Source organism: Empidonax traillii, unplaced genomic scaffold, assembly GCF_003031625.1.
Source record: "Empidonax traillii isolate 1590-97213 ecotype Southwest subspecies unplaced genomic scaffold, ASM303162v1 scaffold585:size537962, whole genome shotgun sequence".
NCBI classification, from domain to species: Eukaryota; Metazoa; Chordata; class Aves; order Passeriformes; family Tyrannidae; genus Empidonax; species Empidonax traillii.
Window position 1 is genome coordinate 263570 of NW_020955778.1, and position 20764 is coordinate 284333.

At 34.3% G+C, this 20764-nt stretch overlaps 1 protein-coding gene across 4 annotated transcripts in view; it reads right to left on the reverse strand.

Moving 5' to 3' along the window:
- MCPH1 (microcephalin 1) overlaps nucleotides 1-20764 on the reverse strand; it is a 42526-nt gene that overhangs the window by 6422 nt on the left and 15340 nt on the right. Inside the window, exons 8-9 of one of the 4 annotated variants that reach the window (XM_027898235.1) lie at nucleotides 15390-15499; nucleotides 7284-7301 (exon numbers count right to left, since the gene is read on the reverse strand). In XM_027898235.1, the coding sequence (XP_027754036.1) occupies nucleotides 15435-15499 (65 nt within the window). In that variant the 3' untranslated portion in view covers nucleotides 7284-7301; nucleotides 15390-15434. Of the gene's footprint in view, nucleotides 1-7225; nucleotides 7302-12483; nucleotides 13034-15350; nucleotides 15500-20764 lie in introns of those variants that run through there. The other 3 variants (XM_027898234.1, XM_027898236.1, XM_027898232.1) reach the window with 3 other exon arrangements.

A 20764-nucleotide genomic window follows, 5' to 3' on the forward strand; every position in this document is an offset into this window, starting at 1 on the left:
AATGAGGTACAATACAGAAATAATTTGGTAGATTAAGCACTGAAAGACTGTAACTCACAGTAACAGAGCTTCATACAGAAAAATTTCATCTAATTGAATTAATTCTAGGTAAGCCTGAATATCTGAACATTGCTTTATTGCATGTAACATAGACTCAATGGTTTCAGCCATACAAAATAAGTTTAATTTATTGTGTAGTAAAATTAAAAAGCATTTCTTACTTATTCATAAGAAACAATCCAACACTCATAAGCAATTCTCAGCATAACATTCAAGGTGCAATGAAGATCCCCAGCAACTACATGACTTCTTGTTTCCCATACATCATTTGAGAACAAAAGTCTCCAAGTTGTTTTCATTACCTGAATTACTGTATTACTTCCTAAAAAGAAGAAAAGGGAAAAAAGGACCCCAAAAAACATTGAGTGGATTTACAGAATTATAAAAGCGTAACACAAATTAACTCAAACTCATATCTCTCCTCACTAATAATTTCTTGTCCTTTTCTCACTACTAAGCCTCTACACACTTGGTAGCCCTGAATTCATTAGTCTCTCAACAGAGTCCAAACAGACCCTTTCCTGTTATCACACAGTCATATCTACTTGCACTTCAAAGCCCTTTTGCCCCTCATATCTATCTCGCCTGTTTAAATAAAAGCTTTTGAGTGCAGAATTATCTAATATGTTGTTTATGTACAATGCCCAGAACAACAGCACCTAATTCTTCGTTGCTTTTGTAGTACTATCAAAAAAGTATTACCAAGAAATGTAAACATTTAGACACAGCACCCTTAATAGGTTTTCATTAGGAAGCATGAGATTTTCAGCATCTGAATAAAATGTTGCATCTAAATTTAGAGAGAAATCCTAAAGTTCTGTCTGACTTGCTACCTATACATTTGACCAAATGTTTCAATTAAAAATTCACTTATCCTTAAATACAATTAAAATTAAATATAAATTCCAGAATACTAATTTGAGGTCTCTACATAGCTATGCTGAAGCACATAAACACATCACCGTGAAAACAGGAAGATCTTGGTATCACTAAAGAAAAGCTGTTGCACGAGAACAATTTATTGCTCTTATTAATGATTATTTTTACAACTATAAATGATCATTAAAGATCCGTAAATGAAAGCCTAGTTCTGGTGGCCTCTCTGTTTCCTCCACTGACTTTGAAACATCCAGGGCATTTGACACAAGTTAAAGCAATTAAGCACAACCCTGAACACAGTCACATCTATCACACTGGCGATCCTTTCAGGTAAAACATTTAAGTTAATCACTGACACTCAGAGCGTAAGCGCACTCAGAGCGTCTCCAGAAGCCTCTGGGGTTACCTCATTCTCACTACATTTAACTCCACAGAAAGGAGATCTGTTACAAAATCCCAAAATATCCCAGCTAAAAAAAAACCCTACTCAGCAGAATTCCAACAAAACTGCAAAAATTTCTTCATAGAGATTGGAGCAATCTATTCTTCAAGAAGTTTAAAACAAATAAATTAATAGTAAAAACAGTGTAGCAAACTGATTTCACACAAGTCAAAAGGTGATACTGTATGTTGAGATACTTAAAAAAAAATCAAACAACTGACCACTCTAGTGTGAATTCTGTCCTTGGCTATATGGCTTTGATTGTTACTAGAATATTTACTATTCCCTTTACATTTTGTGAGCTTTAAGTTGACATAGCCTACAAGTGAATGTTTTCTCAACATTGCAATCCACAGTGGCTGGTCCTGCTCAGACTGTAAGCTCATGGTATGTATTTCCATGCTCTACCTTTTCTTAGTTCTTTCCCATGTCTACACAAAATTCCTTATAATGAGAGGAAAAATTCTTGTACAAGACTTAAATCTAAGATGTCTTAGAAAACTCACCAGTTTATACTTGAGTCAACTGCAAAAACTGATGGATGAAAATTTACAGCAAAATTTCATTGCATTTGTAAATCAGAAAAATAGGTAGCTGCTGGCTGTGAATCAGGAAGCAGCATTTAATATTATCTCAAAACCCAATGCCATGAAACCACTGAACTCATGCATCTTAAAATGTAAATTATAATGAACCACTTTTGAGGCTGTAGCTACGAGGTAGTAAAACTGGCTTTTGACCACTGGGTTGTATTTTGGAGGACTATTTTCTGTCCTTTAGTTCTTTCAGAAGCACTCCCTTTCCTTTCACCCATTTAAAAGCTGATGTATGCCTACAACTGTAGTCAGCCAAAAGAACAGTCTCAACAAAAAGGTTCTGAAGAAAAGCAATTGTTATCACCAGACATTTTAATTTAATGAAATAGTAATTGGCTAGGGGGAAAAGTCAATATACAAGCAACATAAGAGAAATAAAAAAATCATGACCTCTTTAAAAAAAATTAAATTTTCCCCAGCTCTGCCAGGATTTGTTCTCCTCTTTTAGGCAGACCACAGCCTCTGTTTGCCCCTGCTATCTGCACTGCAGATGTGATCTGTACCTCCTCCACAGTGATCCTGAATTGCACGACTTACAAAGTTCATTTTATAAGCTTGGCATTACCAGCACCCAGTCACCTTAAGTACAAGAAAAGTATTAATTCCATTTTATGTTTTTGACATATATACTTGTTAATAGCAATTGACAACCATTTACATAAAACTTCTGAAAGAGTAGCCACTAAATGCTGTTTCTGAGCACTTATTTCTATGTAACTGTCAAGATTTAAGTACATTAAACCTGAAATAGATTTGTGGATAGTAAAAATATCTTGAGTTTTGAAAAAGAATTAAAAAACTGTAAGCAAGTGTAGCATAAAATATGGAATTGTGTTTTTGTTGGATGTTCTTTACGCTGTAAGACCTTTAAGAGAATGATAAGAGCATGCCAGAAAATTATTAACTCTCTCCCAAAATATGCAGTGGCAGCTGCTTCAAATGTTTTGAAACTAAGTGGCTAAAAAGCCTACAACTGATATTTACTCTGCAACTATTTGTATGAAAGAAAACACTTTAAGCTTATGTTTTAGATTATGATTTTTTTAATAGAAATAATTAAAATGTATGGGGAAAACCTAAGCCTTGGGCTGAACCATTTACTACGTACAACTACTATTTCCATTTTCTTCAGAAAAATTCAAAACTTGTTTAAAATTTCAATTTATTGCTCTGAAGCCCTGCTGAGCTCACCTATGAAAGAAACTACTTCAGTCTGCACCATAGCAACAGAAACATACACGGGGCAAATAGCAGTGACACATACATGTGTGTACGAATTTCTAGCCAGAACATAGAATGAAATAAAGTGCACAGCCCAAAAATTTTGTAACCAACCAATAACAAGATTATCCACATTCAAATTGAAACCGTGTGCTGAATAAAGAGTCAGAATGCTCAATAATTAGAAGACACCAGTCATAACCAGTATCCTTGTTGGCTAGAGATGCGAAAGAGACAAGAAAATATCAAAAATGTGAAAAAAAAATCCCCCTTTGAAAAAAAATTTCAATTAGAAACTGTTCCACTAAAAAGACTAAACCACATCATAATTACAGTATTACCTGGAGAAGAGGCTGTGCAAATTAACACATATACTAGAAATATTAAACTTTGAGGACAAGGAAGGAAACCATTTTCCCCATGTCTTGTTTCAAAGCATCTGATATAGCAGGAGACAGTAGTGTAAACTTTCATTAGCAAAAACAAAAAGGATTTCCAGTCTGAGATGCCACAGGAAAAAGGACAGTATTTTTCTTCTGCCCTCTCCTTCTGATCAGATGGAAAGAAAAAGGCAGCTTACCTACAGCACAGAAAACCTGTAATTTAAAATTCCAGTTTCTTCCAAAAGAAAGGCAAAGGTTAGCTCAGATGTTGAGAAACAGGACTATATTTATTGAAAAATATAATTTTCATGACTTTATTTTTATAGTATAGTGGGTTTCTTTTGGCATAACTTCAGTATTTTATGTTCAGATTAAGTAAACATTCCTTCACTCTTCAGTATTTTCTAGTAAATAGAAGTTGTCCAAGTAATATAACACACAAGGGATACTCAAAGAGTACAGCAATCCTCAAACTAGCAACTCTGAAACACCTTAAAAAGCACCCCTGCCTTCCTCTGCAATGCCACCCATAGCTTATATACAAAGCAGGAGTGTTTGCCCCATACGGACTATAAAAAAAGTTTGTAAGAATTAGTATTATACCAGTCAGAAAGAAGGGAGCTCATCAGCAATGGCCATGAAGGCCTCCAACATGCACAAAGGTAGCACAGAACATGAATTTTAGCAGCATCAGAGAATACATAATTAAACAGAACAGCGTTATCAAAAAACAGCTGTAAGAAGAGATTTTGAAAACCTTAGCTAAGAATTACTTGTAGCTACATAAATATACACAAACACATAAACATTTTAATTTTGTAGAAAAAAGTAGATCGACCAAATTTTATACAATCATTTCAAACAAGTCCTAATCTTCAAAATCAATCTATGAATGTAAATTATTTCTCCAGATAACTATTGGTCCCTAAGAAAAAATAATTCCCACTTCTGCACCCCAATATATTACCACAACCCAAGTGGTAAGCTCCCAAAGTTTCCTGTGAGTAATGTACTGAGCTGAGACCATAAAAATATTTTGAATTGCTAGTACAGGCCAAAAAAAGAATTGAGGGCAACTCATTTTACCCAGTAATGAATCAAAGAACAGAAGAGAGAACATACTCTGATGCAACTCTATCTGACATCTCTTATCTGTACAGAACTGTTCTCTATTGAGCAACCAAGTAATTTATCACATTTAAGAATGGAGTTGGAATTACCTGTGTAGACTATTAGACTTACAGAATGTAGACTAATAATGTGCACCATGACTGTTCATTATATGAACATTCTTTGCATAAACAGAACACAATTTAGATACCACTGACAAGGCAGATATTAAAGATAATATAAGGAGTAATTTCAACATAGACATAGTAATTTCATTTTGTGGGTATGTAAATTTGAAAACCACAAACTCCATCTATTTAAGTCTTCAGAAGTAACATAATGCAGCATATTCAATAATTTTTTAAATTCATGATAAACATGTAAGGTCTACAAACTTCAGAACTGAAAATGTATACAATGTCAAAATGTAAACCCAATCAATAACAGAATGGAATAAAACTTCAAAAGACAAAAGTATGCAACTTTTATATTGAAATATCTGAGAGAAATTCAATGCAGTATTTTTGGAAATGTAAGTTTCTGAATTCTAACTTGTTGCCAGCAATACTTACTGCTGATATCTTACTCTACTGCTAGCCTGACAGTTGAAGAGAGGATAAAGTGAACTTATCTGTAATCAAATTTTGTTCTGTTTTTAGCCAAAAGACTTTCTGCTGCACTATTTTCCAGCTCCAAACAAGCGGTCACATTCAATTGCTCTTTCAAGTTCCAACTCAATTCTATGCTGGAGTTTTATACACAAAGAGTTTTTGCAAAAATAACAAAAATGCAGCAATATATATTAAATATGACTGTCATAACATTAATCTGATTAGTATTAAGTTACACTAACTCAGAATTTAAGAATAAACACTCAAAAAAGACATCTAGTAAGAAATTAAATAATGGTTCTTGTGGTGAAAGGACTGCACTATTAGGCACACTAGTGCACAGGTTAGGTTGGATGATTGAAATCAGACATGGGGTCACATTATACAATTATGAGGACATACTTCATACTGTCAATACATATTGTGGGATCTGCAAAAAATCATGAACAGTAAAGGGTTCTGGGATGTAACAGCCTGGGAAGGCAAAAAACAAGGCTTAAAAGCAAGGTTTTGCTTTGCTATGTCCAATCTTTCTGCGTGGAAAAACTCATCTAAGTCAAATATGTATGTTTCAGTATGGTCATGTTGTTCCTCTTAAGTACCCAAAGCCAAGGCTTGCTGCTATCAAAATTAAGCTCTTTTAGTCAAAGTCTGGAGTTAAATCCGAAAAAGGAATTCCACTAGGTTCTTGGGGCTCCTCGCATTGCATTAGCTCCAAAGCTAGATCCTGGTGTGTTGGAATGTGCAAAAAAATATCCTTCCCTACAATTTTTACACGTTATGAAAGTATTACTAATCATTACTACTACTTTTGCCAAAACTTGGGTTAAAAAAAAAGCATTAATATAAACCAGGAGCAGAGCAGCTTGAAATCCTACAGCTGCTTCTTCAGCTTTAGAGCAGAAATGTTTGTTAACAGTTTCTTAATACCTTGTCTATAGGTAAGTGAAAATACTGGATCCACACAAAAGAAGAAACCTGCAGCCTGTCCTGACCTTACCCTGCAAAGTCAGCTTTTGAATTGCGGCTTTTATGCTACAATATATTGTATACAAGATGGTACAGGGAGTATTCTGAACAAATGTCCTTTCAGTGCACTTAAAAGTTATTCAAAGACTTCAGAATGCAGAAGAACGTACACAAAACGTAGAAATTGTAATAAATTTAGTTTCTTCCAAAGTGTTATTTCATTTGCATTCAGAACTGCATATTTTTGCAAGTTAGAGGTCATTCGCTAAGCAGACAATATTTTGTTTTATTGCTTCAATGAGACAAGCAGTTCCCTTTAATTACAATTACCAAGTGGAAAACTTGGCCAAAATATGTTCTCATTTTCAGTTCTACATTTTTCAAGTTAATTGCTTCCCTCCCTGCTATGCAATTTTTCTTCTGTGCTCTTTGTGTCTGTTTTATTTTTTATGTTGCTATTATTGCAAAAAACCCCAACCCAAACCAAACAAAAACAACCAAAAAAATTGAGTTAGCAGTTTCTTTTCTGACCAGCAAAAAGACATCTGCTGAGCATCACTGTGAGTTCTAATGCATGTTTGTAGCAGGATTATTATTAATAAAACACTGGAAAAGGTGATATTAAGTTAACTGGTCCTTTTATTTATCATTAATCTCTGAATCCTGAAGAGTTGCATTATTATCTGTTCTCTGACTCAGAACACACTTCTTTCTGAATTATTGTTGAGGTCTGGAATACAAGCTTTTATATAAACTATATAGTTTAGCTTTCCTTTACATATTTCCTAGAAGCACAGTTGCATTAAGTACTTGTTCAGAGTCTGCCAACAAATAAAGATTTTTTTAAGTCATCTGAAATATAAAACATGCATTCCAGTAGCTAAGAGGCAATAGTATTCCTAAATCTCCACAGTATTTAAAAAACAATGTGATACTTCCTGTATGTTAACTTACCAACCCCGGAAAGAAGGTGTCCAACCTCAAAATGCATTTTTTCTTCCTTCTAAGTTTGAGTAGGTGTTTCTTGGAGCTGAAGGACAAGAAGAAAAAGAGTCCCATTTCGTACAACCTGCTTTTCAAGAAAGTGAACTCAAATTTTCCGTCTTAAGCATGTCATGAGTTTTGTCTCATAAATGACAGATGAAAATTAGACCACAAAATGTTTTTCCAGGCCAGTTTTCAAGAATAAAGTGCATTCACATGAAGAATTAACTTGATAATAATAATAATAATAATAATAATAATAATAATAATAATAATAATAATTTTACATCTGTGACTGGTTGAATTCCATCTCAAGTATATTAGATCTCATTTTGTCTTTGAGTCAAGAACCTAGGCCTCAGATATCTTTCAAGAAAGGATTTCAACCCATAAATAGCACTTTTGAATTGCATATTACTAAGTCCAAATGCTCCTCTTGTGCCTTAAAGTTGACTGAAGTTCTGAAAGAAAAATGCCTCAGAGTACTCTCAATCTCAGATATATGCTTTGATGGAGCAAAAAAAGGCCTTCCCCTTTAGGACTCAAAAAGATACTTGCCTTATGTGATTTGGCCAATATACCAGATAAAGTTCTTTTTGGAGGCCAGGAGCGAGGCAGGGGAAAGCAGTGCATGTGTGTGCAAATGCAGTGTAAGGCAGAGTACAGGATTATTATGCTATTTCATTTGTACTCTTCAAATCCCTTCTTCTCTGGCTCTTTAAAGTCCATCAGATGGTTTTGAAACTGGTTTAGAACTCTTATACTGACTTTTGATCTTTATAGCAATATTTCAGAAGTAACAATCTTCAGTCCTACTAGTACATGAGCCAAAAGACAGAGCCATGTGTAGCATAGGAATATTCAACAGTCAGGTTAATTTCACTTTGCTTTTATCTAGGAAGGTTGTAATGTGGATCCAAAACTTTAAATCTGCTTTTAGAAACAATCTATAAATTGTAATACATTAATTTATTCAAGCAATTGTGGTTCACAGCTGAAAATAATTTGTAATTGTAATGAATGATTATTATTCAGTATTTTTTAAAAAGAGCAATTATTCAAAGCTGTAATTTACTTTCTGGCTAGCCTTTCTCCTCTTATCAGTCCTTTGATACTGATATTTTTCCAGTTTCCTCTGGCTACAAAAGTCAATTTCAACTGTAATTTCCTAACCAAATATAGCGTCTCTGCTTTGGTCCTAGAAAGCTATGAAAAAATGCACCCATTCTAACTAAATTTAATCCTGCCATGGGGAAAGATGAAAAAACAAAGTGGGCTACTAGAAGACAGAAAAATAAGATGATGTGACAGGTGCCTGGGCACCATTTTTCCTTCACTGCAAAATACTAGAAAAAATGAGAAATCCTGTAATCGCAGACATAGCAACCACTAGAACTTCTCTTTGCAAGATGAAAGATGATGAGTGGTTTCAGACTTTTCAGACCAGCAATGTCAGAGTTTACAACTTACTGACATTTTCAGTTTTCTGCATGCAACCAATTGTAGCTAACAACTATATTTAAGAAAAAAAAATCAATCATAGTGGATATAAAACCTCTGTAGCAAGGGACAGCTTTCACAGCATTCTGCAACTTTAATGTTTACCTGGCTGTGATCATTAGCAAAACTGGAGACGGATTTTTTCTATTAGAATAGCCAAAGGTTAAGGGGAGAGCAGATGCTCCTTTCCAATCCTTTGGGTGCAACAAAAAAATTTCCAAGTAAATTGACACAACATGAAAAGTTTTATTATCATTTCTATAAGCACAGGTAGCAGGGATTTCCATTCTGATGGGAAGCTTAAGTCTTCCCAACAGGTACCAATTAGGGGTTGGCTTCCTGGTCAACTGCTCAGGAAAAGCAGCTGTCCAGTTCTCAACTGCCTTTCACTAGAAAAATTTCATCTCTGGACTTTATTATGAGAAACCTGAGGAATCATTGAATATCCTCAGTTGGAAGGCACCCACAAGGATCAAGTCCAGCTCCTAGCCCTGCACAGGATAGCCCCAAGAATATCACCGTGTGCCTGAAAGCATTGTCCAAACTCTTATTGAATTCTGTCAGGCTTTGTGCTGTGACCACTTCCCTGGGGAGCCTGTTCCAGTGCCCAACCACCCTCTGGGTGAAGAATCTTTTTCTAATACAAGAAAGAGATGGAGACAGGTAGACTAACAATGTGACAGAAGTGAGTTTCAAGAAGTGGGATGCTAAGAAGGGTAGAAAGCTACTTTATAGTTTAGATTCTAACAGAAGATGAAAGATTGGGTGAGGAAGGGCACTTGCTCACCCCAAAAAAGTCACAAGGCAGGAGAAAGTGGAACAAGGGCTATCACAGGGCAACACTATGTTACAGAGAAAACTCATACAGGCAAGAAGAAACATTTTAAAAACCACACCAAGGCACAAATTAATTCTGTCATTAGTGCCAAATAATGTCCATTGTAAACTCACCTTCCCAAATGATCTGTGAGAAAGTCATGCAGTTTCTGCTGAAATTTTAAGCAACGTGAACTTCTCCCCTCAAACTCCAGCTTCACCACAGATAACAAAACTAGTTTGCACCCTTCTGTGAATGATTTCGACAAAAAATTAACTATCATGTAGGAGTGAATGTGTTTCATCTGTTCAGACACTAAAAAAGTCTTTATACTTTCACTGTGATCCAAGTGAACAATCTCTTTGGACAGCTGACTTATGACCAATTAAAAGCACTTCATAAAGCTTCAGATCAGATACTCTATGCCCTAAATGCAAGATAAAAAACAAGCCCAAAGGTAGTGGACAACAGTAGAGTAGCTTCAGCAAAATTAATGGTTTGATATTTAAGACGTCATCAGCCATTTATTTGATTTTTGGTAATAGTGGTTGCCACTCACCATGGAAGGTTCATTAGAAATGATGTTTGCCTCAGCTACTTCATTGCAGACATCACTGGGCTGTGTTCACAGTTGGGCAGAAGCAACTGAGGCACAGACTAATTGCCATTGTGCAGGTTGAAGGGATGGAACCGTTTTTAGAGGGAAAGAACCATTTTGAAGTCCCCCAATTGTTACATGCTGGGTTTGCACAATTAGTAACAGTGTGAGGTTAATTCAGATAGTTGAAGTCTTTTGGAGATTGCCAGCTATGCAGCAATGAGTGGAATTTGAGGTGAAGATAATCCTGAACATGTCTGCAGCCCAAAAGAGTCAAGCCAGGACTCATGTTAACTTAGTGTTCAGATACAAGATTGCACACTTCAATAAATAATTCTCTGACAAGATTGTAACCCACTTGTTGATGATAGTCAATAACCTAAGTTAAAGCTGTACAGCCCTCTAGACAATATGGTAAACAACTGAATGATACTTATTTCAGGCTTTGAGGTGCAACAGCAATATTAGGAAGGGTAGAATAATAATTAAAAAAAAAAAAACCTCAAAACTTTTTTAGGATCATGAAGAATTATTAATTAATGTTACTTGCACGCAAATCTTTGAAAAAAAGATTTTTGTAGTGTGTGTGCAATGTGTTGCAAGATTTTTTCCTATTTAGCTGAATGTATATTTATATTTCTGTTCCCCACAGACTCGTTTGTAAGCTCATAATTCAATTCTACAAAGATCACACCATTAACCTATAAAATGTTTAATTTCAATGTAAAAAAGAATGGGGATATTTGTTTTAAAATATTAAAAAAATCTCCATGAAGACATTTCAAATACTGAGAAAATGGAGTTTAGGAAGTCGTTTGTTCATTGATTTTCAATAATTTTCAAGATCTGTGAGACTCATCTAGAAAGCAGTTCCATCAACTAAAGGCTTTCCGACCTGTAGAGTCACGTCAGATACCAGTAGATTTAAGCAGGGCGTTCATTTTTCCAATACTTTAATTTAAAAAAAAAAAAAAAAGAAAAAAAAAGAAAAGAGGATCTAAGCAGCAGTTCCTTTTCCTCCTGGTAGTTTGTGATGCCAAGAGGGAAAACAGTTTCAGTTTTACACTGATTCTCTGTAAAATCAGCTGCAATCCAGTGGATTGGTTGGTTCTCTGGCATGATGGTTATGACCTCAGCGCTAAATATAACAGTGCACCCCAAAACTGGAAAAGAGCAGAATATAGACCTCTGTTCAGCAATGAGGTATGTACACTTCAAGCATGGACTCCAAGCTCTCACTTCTTCCACAATGTTTATGTACTGTTCCCCTCATGCTCTGAGCCAGAAAGAGCTGCATCTATTTCTTGCGCTGAAGCCTCCCTTCCACCATGAAATCCATGAATGCATAGACTTTTAAACAAAAGGATGGAGATGACAGAGGTGTGCTTCAAGTAACCTGGGATTCCAGGATTTTATTCTTAATACTTATCCCTATCCACTGTTCACCATGGATAGATCTTGAGCAATTTCCTACTTGCCTAAAAGTAATAATAAAACATATGTTCTGACTTTATGTAAGACCTAATAAATAGTTTCTGAACCAAAAATCACAATACCTACCAATCTTCTAGGAAAAAAAAAAAGTGAAGTGGGTTTTTTTCTTAATTCTATGCAGACACAAAAAAATTTCAAAACTCTCCATCTAATTAAGCCACTATTTCTTGAAAAAGGTTCTAAAAAACAACCAATATGTAATTTGTTGAGTGAGCAGAAATTTAGTGACATCAATTGTTTCACAGCTCAAGCCTAGACTCTTCGCAAATATTTTCTCCCCTCTCAAAAAATCTTTTCAGTTCAGTGTTGATACATGTACCTTCACCCAAATCCAAAAGCTATAGAAATACAAGCCAAGATGAATGTTTAAAAACAAAACTGAAGGAATTCCAGTACAGTCCATACTGTTGTCATTGTGAAAATACAGTTTTAATTATCCCTCATGATGTTTAACTGTTTTTTTTTTCATGTGGTTAAAGAGATTCTTCTATTCACTCATAAAACAGTATATTAAGTGTTTTTTTACTGTAAAATTTGAGTTGCATTTCTAGTGATATGATAATGTTAGATGCTTTAAAAGACATCCATCACCTCTCACATCCCACTAAAACTAGGAAACAAATTTTTTATTTGAATAAAAATGGCCAGTTAACTGGTTATTAATAGTAAGTCTCTCATATTTTTAAAGGACAAAATATTTACATTTGTGACATGCAGCAGGCGCTGTGGTAAATGTAAATGTTTTTGTGACAATAAGCAATGAAATGAGCACTCGACCTCATACCAACAGTTTATCACCACCGTAAATAACTTGTTTGAATACGTTTTGGCTTTATGATTAACTTTAATTATTTCACTTCATCCTCTCCATGCAAAGCAACAATGAGCTACGTATCCAGTTTCATGGAATAATTAAAAAAATGCATCACAATACATAAAGGGTTTATTTTATCCATAAAATCCAGTATCATCAACTTAAATTTCTAGAGCAGGGAAGACCCCTGATGACATTCACAGGCATTAATCGACAGTCTTTATCCTTAACAACTCTGTAGGTGAAGAATCTGAAACTATCCTCATTTAAGTGTTGCTTTGTCTCAAAACTAAGAGTCAACTTTATAAATTTATCTTTATGCACTGCCTTCAAATACATCAAAAGTGCTGGTTTTGGGGTGGTAGTGTTGTTTTAAATCCGGAAAGCTTCTTCCTGAAGCCATTAAAGATTCCTGAAAATCTTACTTATCTTCCCCCAACATGTCTGCAGCTGCCATTACAAACTGCTCTGTCTTCATGGCTTTTGTTTGTTGACAGTACAGTTTTAGATAAATTTGATTAGAAGTCTTCCATGTTAAGAGTACAATAAGCATGCCTATATAAAGAGTGTAGACAAAGAAATTGTGAGTACTTGTAATTTAAAATTGTTACATACAAGCATCTGAACAAAGTCATTCTTGATTTTGACTTCAGCTAAAACAAAATACAAGAAACCCAACCTGCATGAGGTTTTGAAGAAAACACAATAAGCAAAGCAAAGACATACAGCATCTACAGCTTGATTTATATTAAAATAAAGAAACAAAAAATGACAAAAAAGAAATAACCAGGGAAGTAAATAATGTTAACACTTACACCTAGTCTTATTTCATAAAGGTATTTTTCCATGGCTTTTTTAATGCTTACCATCACATAGTGAACTCCAAATGGCTATTTATATGCATTCACTGCAGTGAATGAGTTAGAACTGTGGCCATTGTAGCATACACCACAGCAAAGGAGTTGCAAGTAAAGTATACATAAAAGTTCCAGTTTAGACTTTGTCCAGAAATTACATTCAGCAAACGACTAAAATATTTTTAAAGAGGCAGTAGATTTTTTAGACTCTTTTTCTGTGACAAAACCTGATTGCATTTAATATAACTATCCTTAATTTGGGAAATAAAATAATGAATTCAACAGATTACACTTGCAACATATTTCCAGCAATACAGTCTATCTGAAGATTACCACAGTCATCACATTTATGGAAATATTTGTATATTAAAATATCTATGAAATGGTACTTCTTTTGGACTTGTATTTTTAATATAAAATTTCTTTTAAGATTTAAATAAACATTAGAAAAGACTTCATAATTATTAATGATTCAATACAATAATAGTTTTAAAAATATTTGTGCTATTTCTCTCAGACACTTTTTTGTTTGGGCAAAGGAAACAAACTAATGTTTCCTAACTTCACTTTTTCACACTGTCAAAAGTTAGCAAAACACTGCAATGTTTAAGTTGTAGCCACTGGAAAAAAGTATTAAATAAAAACTTGCATAATGTTTGGTGGTTTTTATAAAGCTTCAAGAACATACTTTGATTGGTACCAGAAAAGTTTTGCCACTTAATTATTCACAAAAATTTACACAGTCTAATTTTTTTCAAAACAATGCCCTCTTAAAAGCAAAACTTTTCAGTGCAACAGTCTAGCTGCCAGACTGCCTGGTTAATCACATAGCATCTTTTTGGGAAGTTCTTTTTACTTTTTAATCAAACCCCCACCTTCCCCAAAATTTGTCTTTAAATGAGTCTGCATAGTTAAACTGACAATGAAAACCTATAAAATTAGTTTTAAAAAGCATTCATGACATGAATGAAAGTATGTACTGCTATTTTATTGATATTTGAGTGAAACTGTATTATCATCCAGCTGAAAGGGATGGATGAAAGCAGTAATCTTGACACACTGAATAAGAATTTTCCCCAGAGCCTTCTTAGCTTTGCTACTGTTAAACACCTCACAGAGCATTCTTCGCAAGTGGACACCAAGTGATTTATACATTCCACCTAATACTTGGTTAATAATTTTATAAATAATACATATCTACACATTTAGGAAAGTAAAGGGAAGAAATATATAAGAAAAGTAACAAGTAGTAAGATGCAAACAAGTTAAATAATAATTTTAACCCAGAGGAGATCATTGGTCCATGGAGATGAATATCCCATCTTCAGGATGGGATTGAACAGAGTAATTGCACCTGCTCACATCTTTTACATAAAAGAGAATCAAAATCTGTGACCAGCCTCTTTGAAACTCCACCAATAGGTACCAATGAAACTTCAGTACTTTAGGACTTCCATTCTCAAAACAACTCAGCAGTCATTCTAATTGTATGACTTGCTACTTACTGATAAAAAGAACTAATATTTATTTTCCTGATTAGTTTTATGTTTACTTAAAAAAAACTTTTAGAAAGGAAAAACAACTAAAGAAAGACTCAGTGCTAACCCAAGCCTCTCTCCCTTTTTTACAGCCAAACTGTGCTCAAATACTAAGTTAAGATATTTAGTTTTACTGGAACCTAACAGACAATCTTGCATAAATCTTTACATCCACTGGTGATAATCCATTATAAAACAATTACAAAGTACTGCCATATTTAGTAACTCCTCAAAAAGGGACAGGCATCTTTTCAGGTTACTTCAGTGGCTTTTCAGGAAAAACACTTCAGGCTGGCTTATCAAACTGCTTTACGATGTCAGCTTGGCATGAACTTCAGAACTCAGAAGGCTGAGTTCTATGGTTATACATGATGACCACTAGTGTAGTATTTCAACGAAAGTGAGATTCAGAAAAGTTTTTAAATTGATAGTGCATAGAGAATGCATTTATCTTTTGTACATACAAGAGTGAGAAAAAGAAAGAGCTTAACAACCCAAATGTCCAGTTAAACTGACCTTTTGGAGTCTTCCAGCTTTTCTTAATTCCCCCATTGCGTTCTTTCATTCATTAAAAACTTTGCGAGAGCCATCAGTAACATGACACTCTGAAACTTCATTTTTGTCACCTAGAAACAAAATTTGGAAACTTGAAATGAAATATGCAATCTCGTGAAACTGCCAGCAATTATTTTATCATGGCACAGTGCTAAGCACAGGTAAGATACTTGTTAATTTGCACCACTTACTTCTCATGGTATTTCAATTAGAGAAAAAGAATGACTTTCAAGCATCTAACTTCATCTTTGAATACCTGTTTTGTAAATGAACTAACTGCAAAACTCCCAATTTCCAATATTTGAAAACCATATATTACCTACAAGTAGAGAATCAGCTAAATTGCTTTCTATTCATTACCAAATTTGCAATTTCTCTGAATACAGAGATATTTGAATCTAAAGAAACAGTGACAAGATTTTCATATTGAAACATCAATGGTTTCAGTACACACTGTTTATCTAAAATGACCTGAAAGTCTGAAATATGTTTTTAAACAATTTGCAAACAAATCTAGCAAGCTGTTAGCAGGCAAGGTTGCATGCATATGCAGGCATATCAGCCCTATTATTTAAAAAAAGGCACCATTCATAAGAATGCACTCTAATGTGGCTGCCAAAAAGCAGTATTTTACATTACATATTTTATGAATTAACATATATTTAATTCTTCAATATGGTCAGGATGACTTTTATAAGAACTAAATAATAAACTCCTGAATTTTTTGAGAAATTAGCTTGCTTGCATAAGATGAAAAACTTTATCTCTTGGTCAATTAAGTTTTAGTTGCTCAAAATCTAAGGAGATAATTTTTCCCAAATTTAATTCAATGGATTCTACTTTAGAACATTTGTTAATTTTTCATTCCAAAGAAATGCATGAGACTAGTTCAAGAAAGTTTAATTAGTGATTTAAGAAGCCTAAATTCAGCTCCTGCCAAATAGGTTTCTTTGATTACTTTTGGAAAATATTGAAGGGTACTCTCCATCTTTACTAGCCTGAATGCATATATAACTAAGAATCATTTGTTTTTCCTCTGTCAGCTATTTAAACTCTTATTCCTTGAGGTGGTAGAAAAAAAACAAATTACAATCCATTACTGATTACTTATTTTAAAATTATTGCCTTTAACCTAGTCAAAATTTATTACAGTAATTTTTGTGTAATACCAGTAAACCTGGTTTTTAGGTGCAATTTTTCATTTAAATCCAATATTTAAATACAAAGTGTCATGTAATAAAGGGAGAACTAATTACTTAATTATGTTAATTTTATTTAGTATTGCATTGAGGCCTATCATTTTCGATCCCTGAGCAAGACTGATGACAAGGAGAAAAAAACTCTTGCCATTAAAGAAAAAAAATTACCTCTTTTTAATGAAAATTCATGTATTTTTTACCTCTGTTTTGAGAAAAACAGACCTTTTAAATATATATTTTTAATCTTAAAAACCCCTAACAACTACACAAATGCATAGGATGTCAGGGAATCATCTACTCCACTGCTTTACCCCAAGCACCCTCTGCTAATTTCCAAATATTCATTAAGTCATTTCAGGTAATGCAATACCTGATTTTTTTTTTTAATTTTTTTTTTTTTTTTGAGGGGTGGCTTGGGGTGGGGTATGACAGTGGAAAGCGGTGCAATATTCCTTTTGCCACTCTTGACCTGAATGCTCCACATCTCTTGTCCCACTTGGGATCTAAGTCTCAAGACCTGTATTCTTGGGCCACTTTCCAGTTAGGGTTCACTCCCATGGGCTCTTCATATTTATAGGAAAGCAAGAAGAGGGAATAATGTCCCTCATCTCTGATTATCAGCTCAGGGATCTTAGGCATTACATAAATAAGGACTATTCTTTGCAATCCAGTTCCTACTCCTTCTCTCCTGAGTATCAGGACTTTTAAAACATTTTCCAGATTTTCCCTTCTGTAGGTCTCAAGCTTTGCTGTTGTCTGTTTTTCCCTGATTTCTTCTTTCTAAAGCGGTTACTCAGGCATAAGAAAGGAGTTCTCATCTTTAGTAGCTTTTCCTAGGGTGTTTCAGATAAAGTTAACAGAATTTTTTGAAACAATTACATCACTGTTATCCTTACTTAAGTTTGAATATGCAGGTAACTCATGCCACTGTGGTCCATTAGATCTCTGAAATGCTCTTCTAAAACACTGCTCAGTGACAGGTACCAAAAACAACAGCTCTCTGAGATATTATAACAAATCAGAGTGCCTTTACTTTGCAATTTAAGTTCCTACTAATTCATGATAATTTTATCACCACTGAGAAGTTTTGAACCAGAATATCAAAATTATATTTGATATTTCCATTGAGTTAAAAAGCAATGATTAGGCACAGTGTTCAATTTTTGTTCAATCAAATAAATCATGCCTATCTAATAAAAAATTTTATCTGTAGTGTTCTACTAAAAAAATGTTGTAATGAAGTGTCACTTAAGCTATATTGTATCTACTATTTTGTACTTATCTACAGTTATTTACCCCAACTATGAAGAAATTGTCTGAATTTGTTGTCATCAGTAATTCTTCAGGTACATACGCACAGAATATTTAATAACTCTTTTGTTATTATTAAGATATTAATCCAGCATGGGCAAATACCAAGTTTTACTAGACAGAACACAATTTCTTCACGTCTCCTGGAAACTTACATGACCCCCAGATTCTCAAAGCGACCCTGTTAATGGTTTAGAACAATTTAATGTTGTTTTTTTAGGTGCTCTAGGGCAAGTGTCATCAGGCTTTGTAAATTTGACTATATCCAAATAATCCTCAATCCTCTGTTCAGACATACTTGCCCATTTTTGTTTCAATAATTATTACAATCAATTTTTTTTGTGAAGATAAACAAAAAAAGGAATCCAGGAATAGTTTTCTTCTTCATGCCTCATTTGTTATGCAAAAAGACATAATAAAATGTCAATAGAAAACAACATACAATATTTTTTTAGTGAGCCTGTCTTCTTCCAAAACTGAAAAAAACAAAAGGTACATCAAGTCTAAGGAAGTTTTCCTGTGTGTGCTTTTAAAGTCATAAACAGTATTCTGGCAGCATTAAGCCCCATAGCATGTACAAATTCATTTCCCATCTTAACACCAAACTACATTAATTGCACTACAATGGGACTTAGTTTAGGTCTTTTGGCCAATTAATATTTGCCTCCCACATTCACCATAAATATCTGAAATATCTGAATTCACTCAGCTAAGCCTTAAGTTTATTTTAAAGACTGAAAATAATGCTAAGTCTGAATTCAAATTTCTAAATTATGTTAGAAAAATAATTAATAATAAAAAAATAATAATATATAAAAGCTTAAATGAGCATACTCTTGCACTCCTTGCCCATTATTATTTCAGCTTGCACATGAAGTCACATGACTTGGACCAAACTGAAAGTAAGTAGCCATATTTATGTCTCTGCTGCTCAGCAGAACAACTGGGCAGCCTTGAATGGACCCTACAAAGGAACATGAAGCTTCCTACCACATAAGCATGAGGACTCGTAAAGCTAGTTTCAGATTAGCCTGCATATTACACTTCTACTTTAAAATCAAATGTTCCAAAGAGTCTGTTCCAAATAGGAAAGGAAGATTATCAAATCTTTTTGTCATTAAAGACACTGGGGAAAAGTGCTACTGACATAAAATTATAACCAAAAAAATGGGCAAGAATAATGTTTGGTATTTAAAATATATACAGATATAACAAAATTTTATATGACTCCTCAGTGAATATATTACTCTTAACTGTGTGTATATATATATATATCTGATGAGTGAAAATAGTCCTTTGGCTTGTAAAAATATTTTACTGCATTTACCAGCTTTAAAATAATGTACAATATGCAGAAAAACAATTTACTATTTATTTACTAATAGGGACAAGAGTCAACTTGCATTTAATTAAAAAAAAAAGGAAACACTTGAGCTATATTTAATAAAAATCAATTATTCCAGCATACAGAGTCACAGTAGTAAGTTTAAAACAAGAATTTAATTTTCTTCCACAAAACTTGCATTATTAAGAAAAATACAACTCCTCTTTCATTATTGACTCATTCCATTAAGTGAGCTCATTTGAGCTGTCAAACTCGAGTTTCTACTTAATGGTACAACAACAAAACAGATGCACAAAGCTGAATATATTACACTTGGGAAAATGGCCATCACTGATAAATCACAAATACTATTAAAATCACTAGAAACACAAATTGAGACTTACAGATGTTCCTAACAAAAAGGACAAAAAGGATAAACATTGGATGACTTTTGTTAGCTGAATACTATTCCTCTTTTTCTCCTCCAAAATCTCTTATTTTAAACAACTTGTCCAGCATGAAAATAAAAGCATGACACGTTAGAACACTGATCATAATTTAATCACCAGAATTTAAAATTTGGAATTAACTCTAAAATGAGTTTGAATGTAGCAAATAAGCCTGACAGAGTTCAAGAAGTGCTTGGACAATGCTTTCAAGACACACAGTGTGATTCTTGGGGCTGTCCTGTGCAGGGCCAGGAGCTGGACTTCAATGATCCTTGAGGGTCCTTTCCAACTCAGAATAGTCTGTGATTTTTTTCCTTCTGAATTTGTTTCCATGATTCTTAAATGAAAAACTGACTGTTCTTTGACATTAGGAAATACATAATTTAAGAATAGTCTTCTAGCACACTGCCACATGGCAAAAATACACATACAGTATGTTCATATATTTTATAGAATCATAGAAAGGGTTGGAAGGGACCTTAAAGATCATCTCATTTCAGCTAGGCAGGGACACTTCTGCAGATGATGTTCCTTAGAGCTCCATCCAACCTGGCCTTGAACATTTCCAGGGATGAGGCATCCACAACTTCTCTGGGCAACCTGTTCCAGTGCCTCATCATCCTCACAGTAAAGAATTTCTTCCTAATATCTAAGCTAAATCTACCGTCTTTCAGCTAAAGACCATTCCCCCTTGTTTTATCACTACAAGACCCCATGAAAAGTCCCTCTCCCAGCTTTCTTGTAGACTCCTTAAGTTACTGGAAGGTGCACTAAGGTCCCCCCAGAGCTTCTCTTCTCCAGGCTGAACATCCCCAACTCTCTCAGCCTGTCATCACAGAAGTGCTCCAACCATCTGATCATCTTTGGGGTCCTCTCTGGAATCATTCCAATAGATTAACATCTTTCTTGTGCTGGGGCTCCAGAGCTGGATACAGCACATCAAGTGGGGTATCACAAGAGCAGAGCAGACAGGGAGAATCACCTCCCTCGACCCGCTGGTCATGCTGCTTTTGATGCAGCCCAGGACATGGTTGGTCTCTCGGGTTGCAAGTG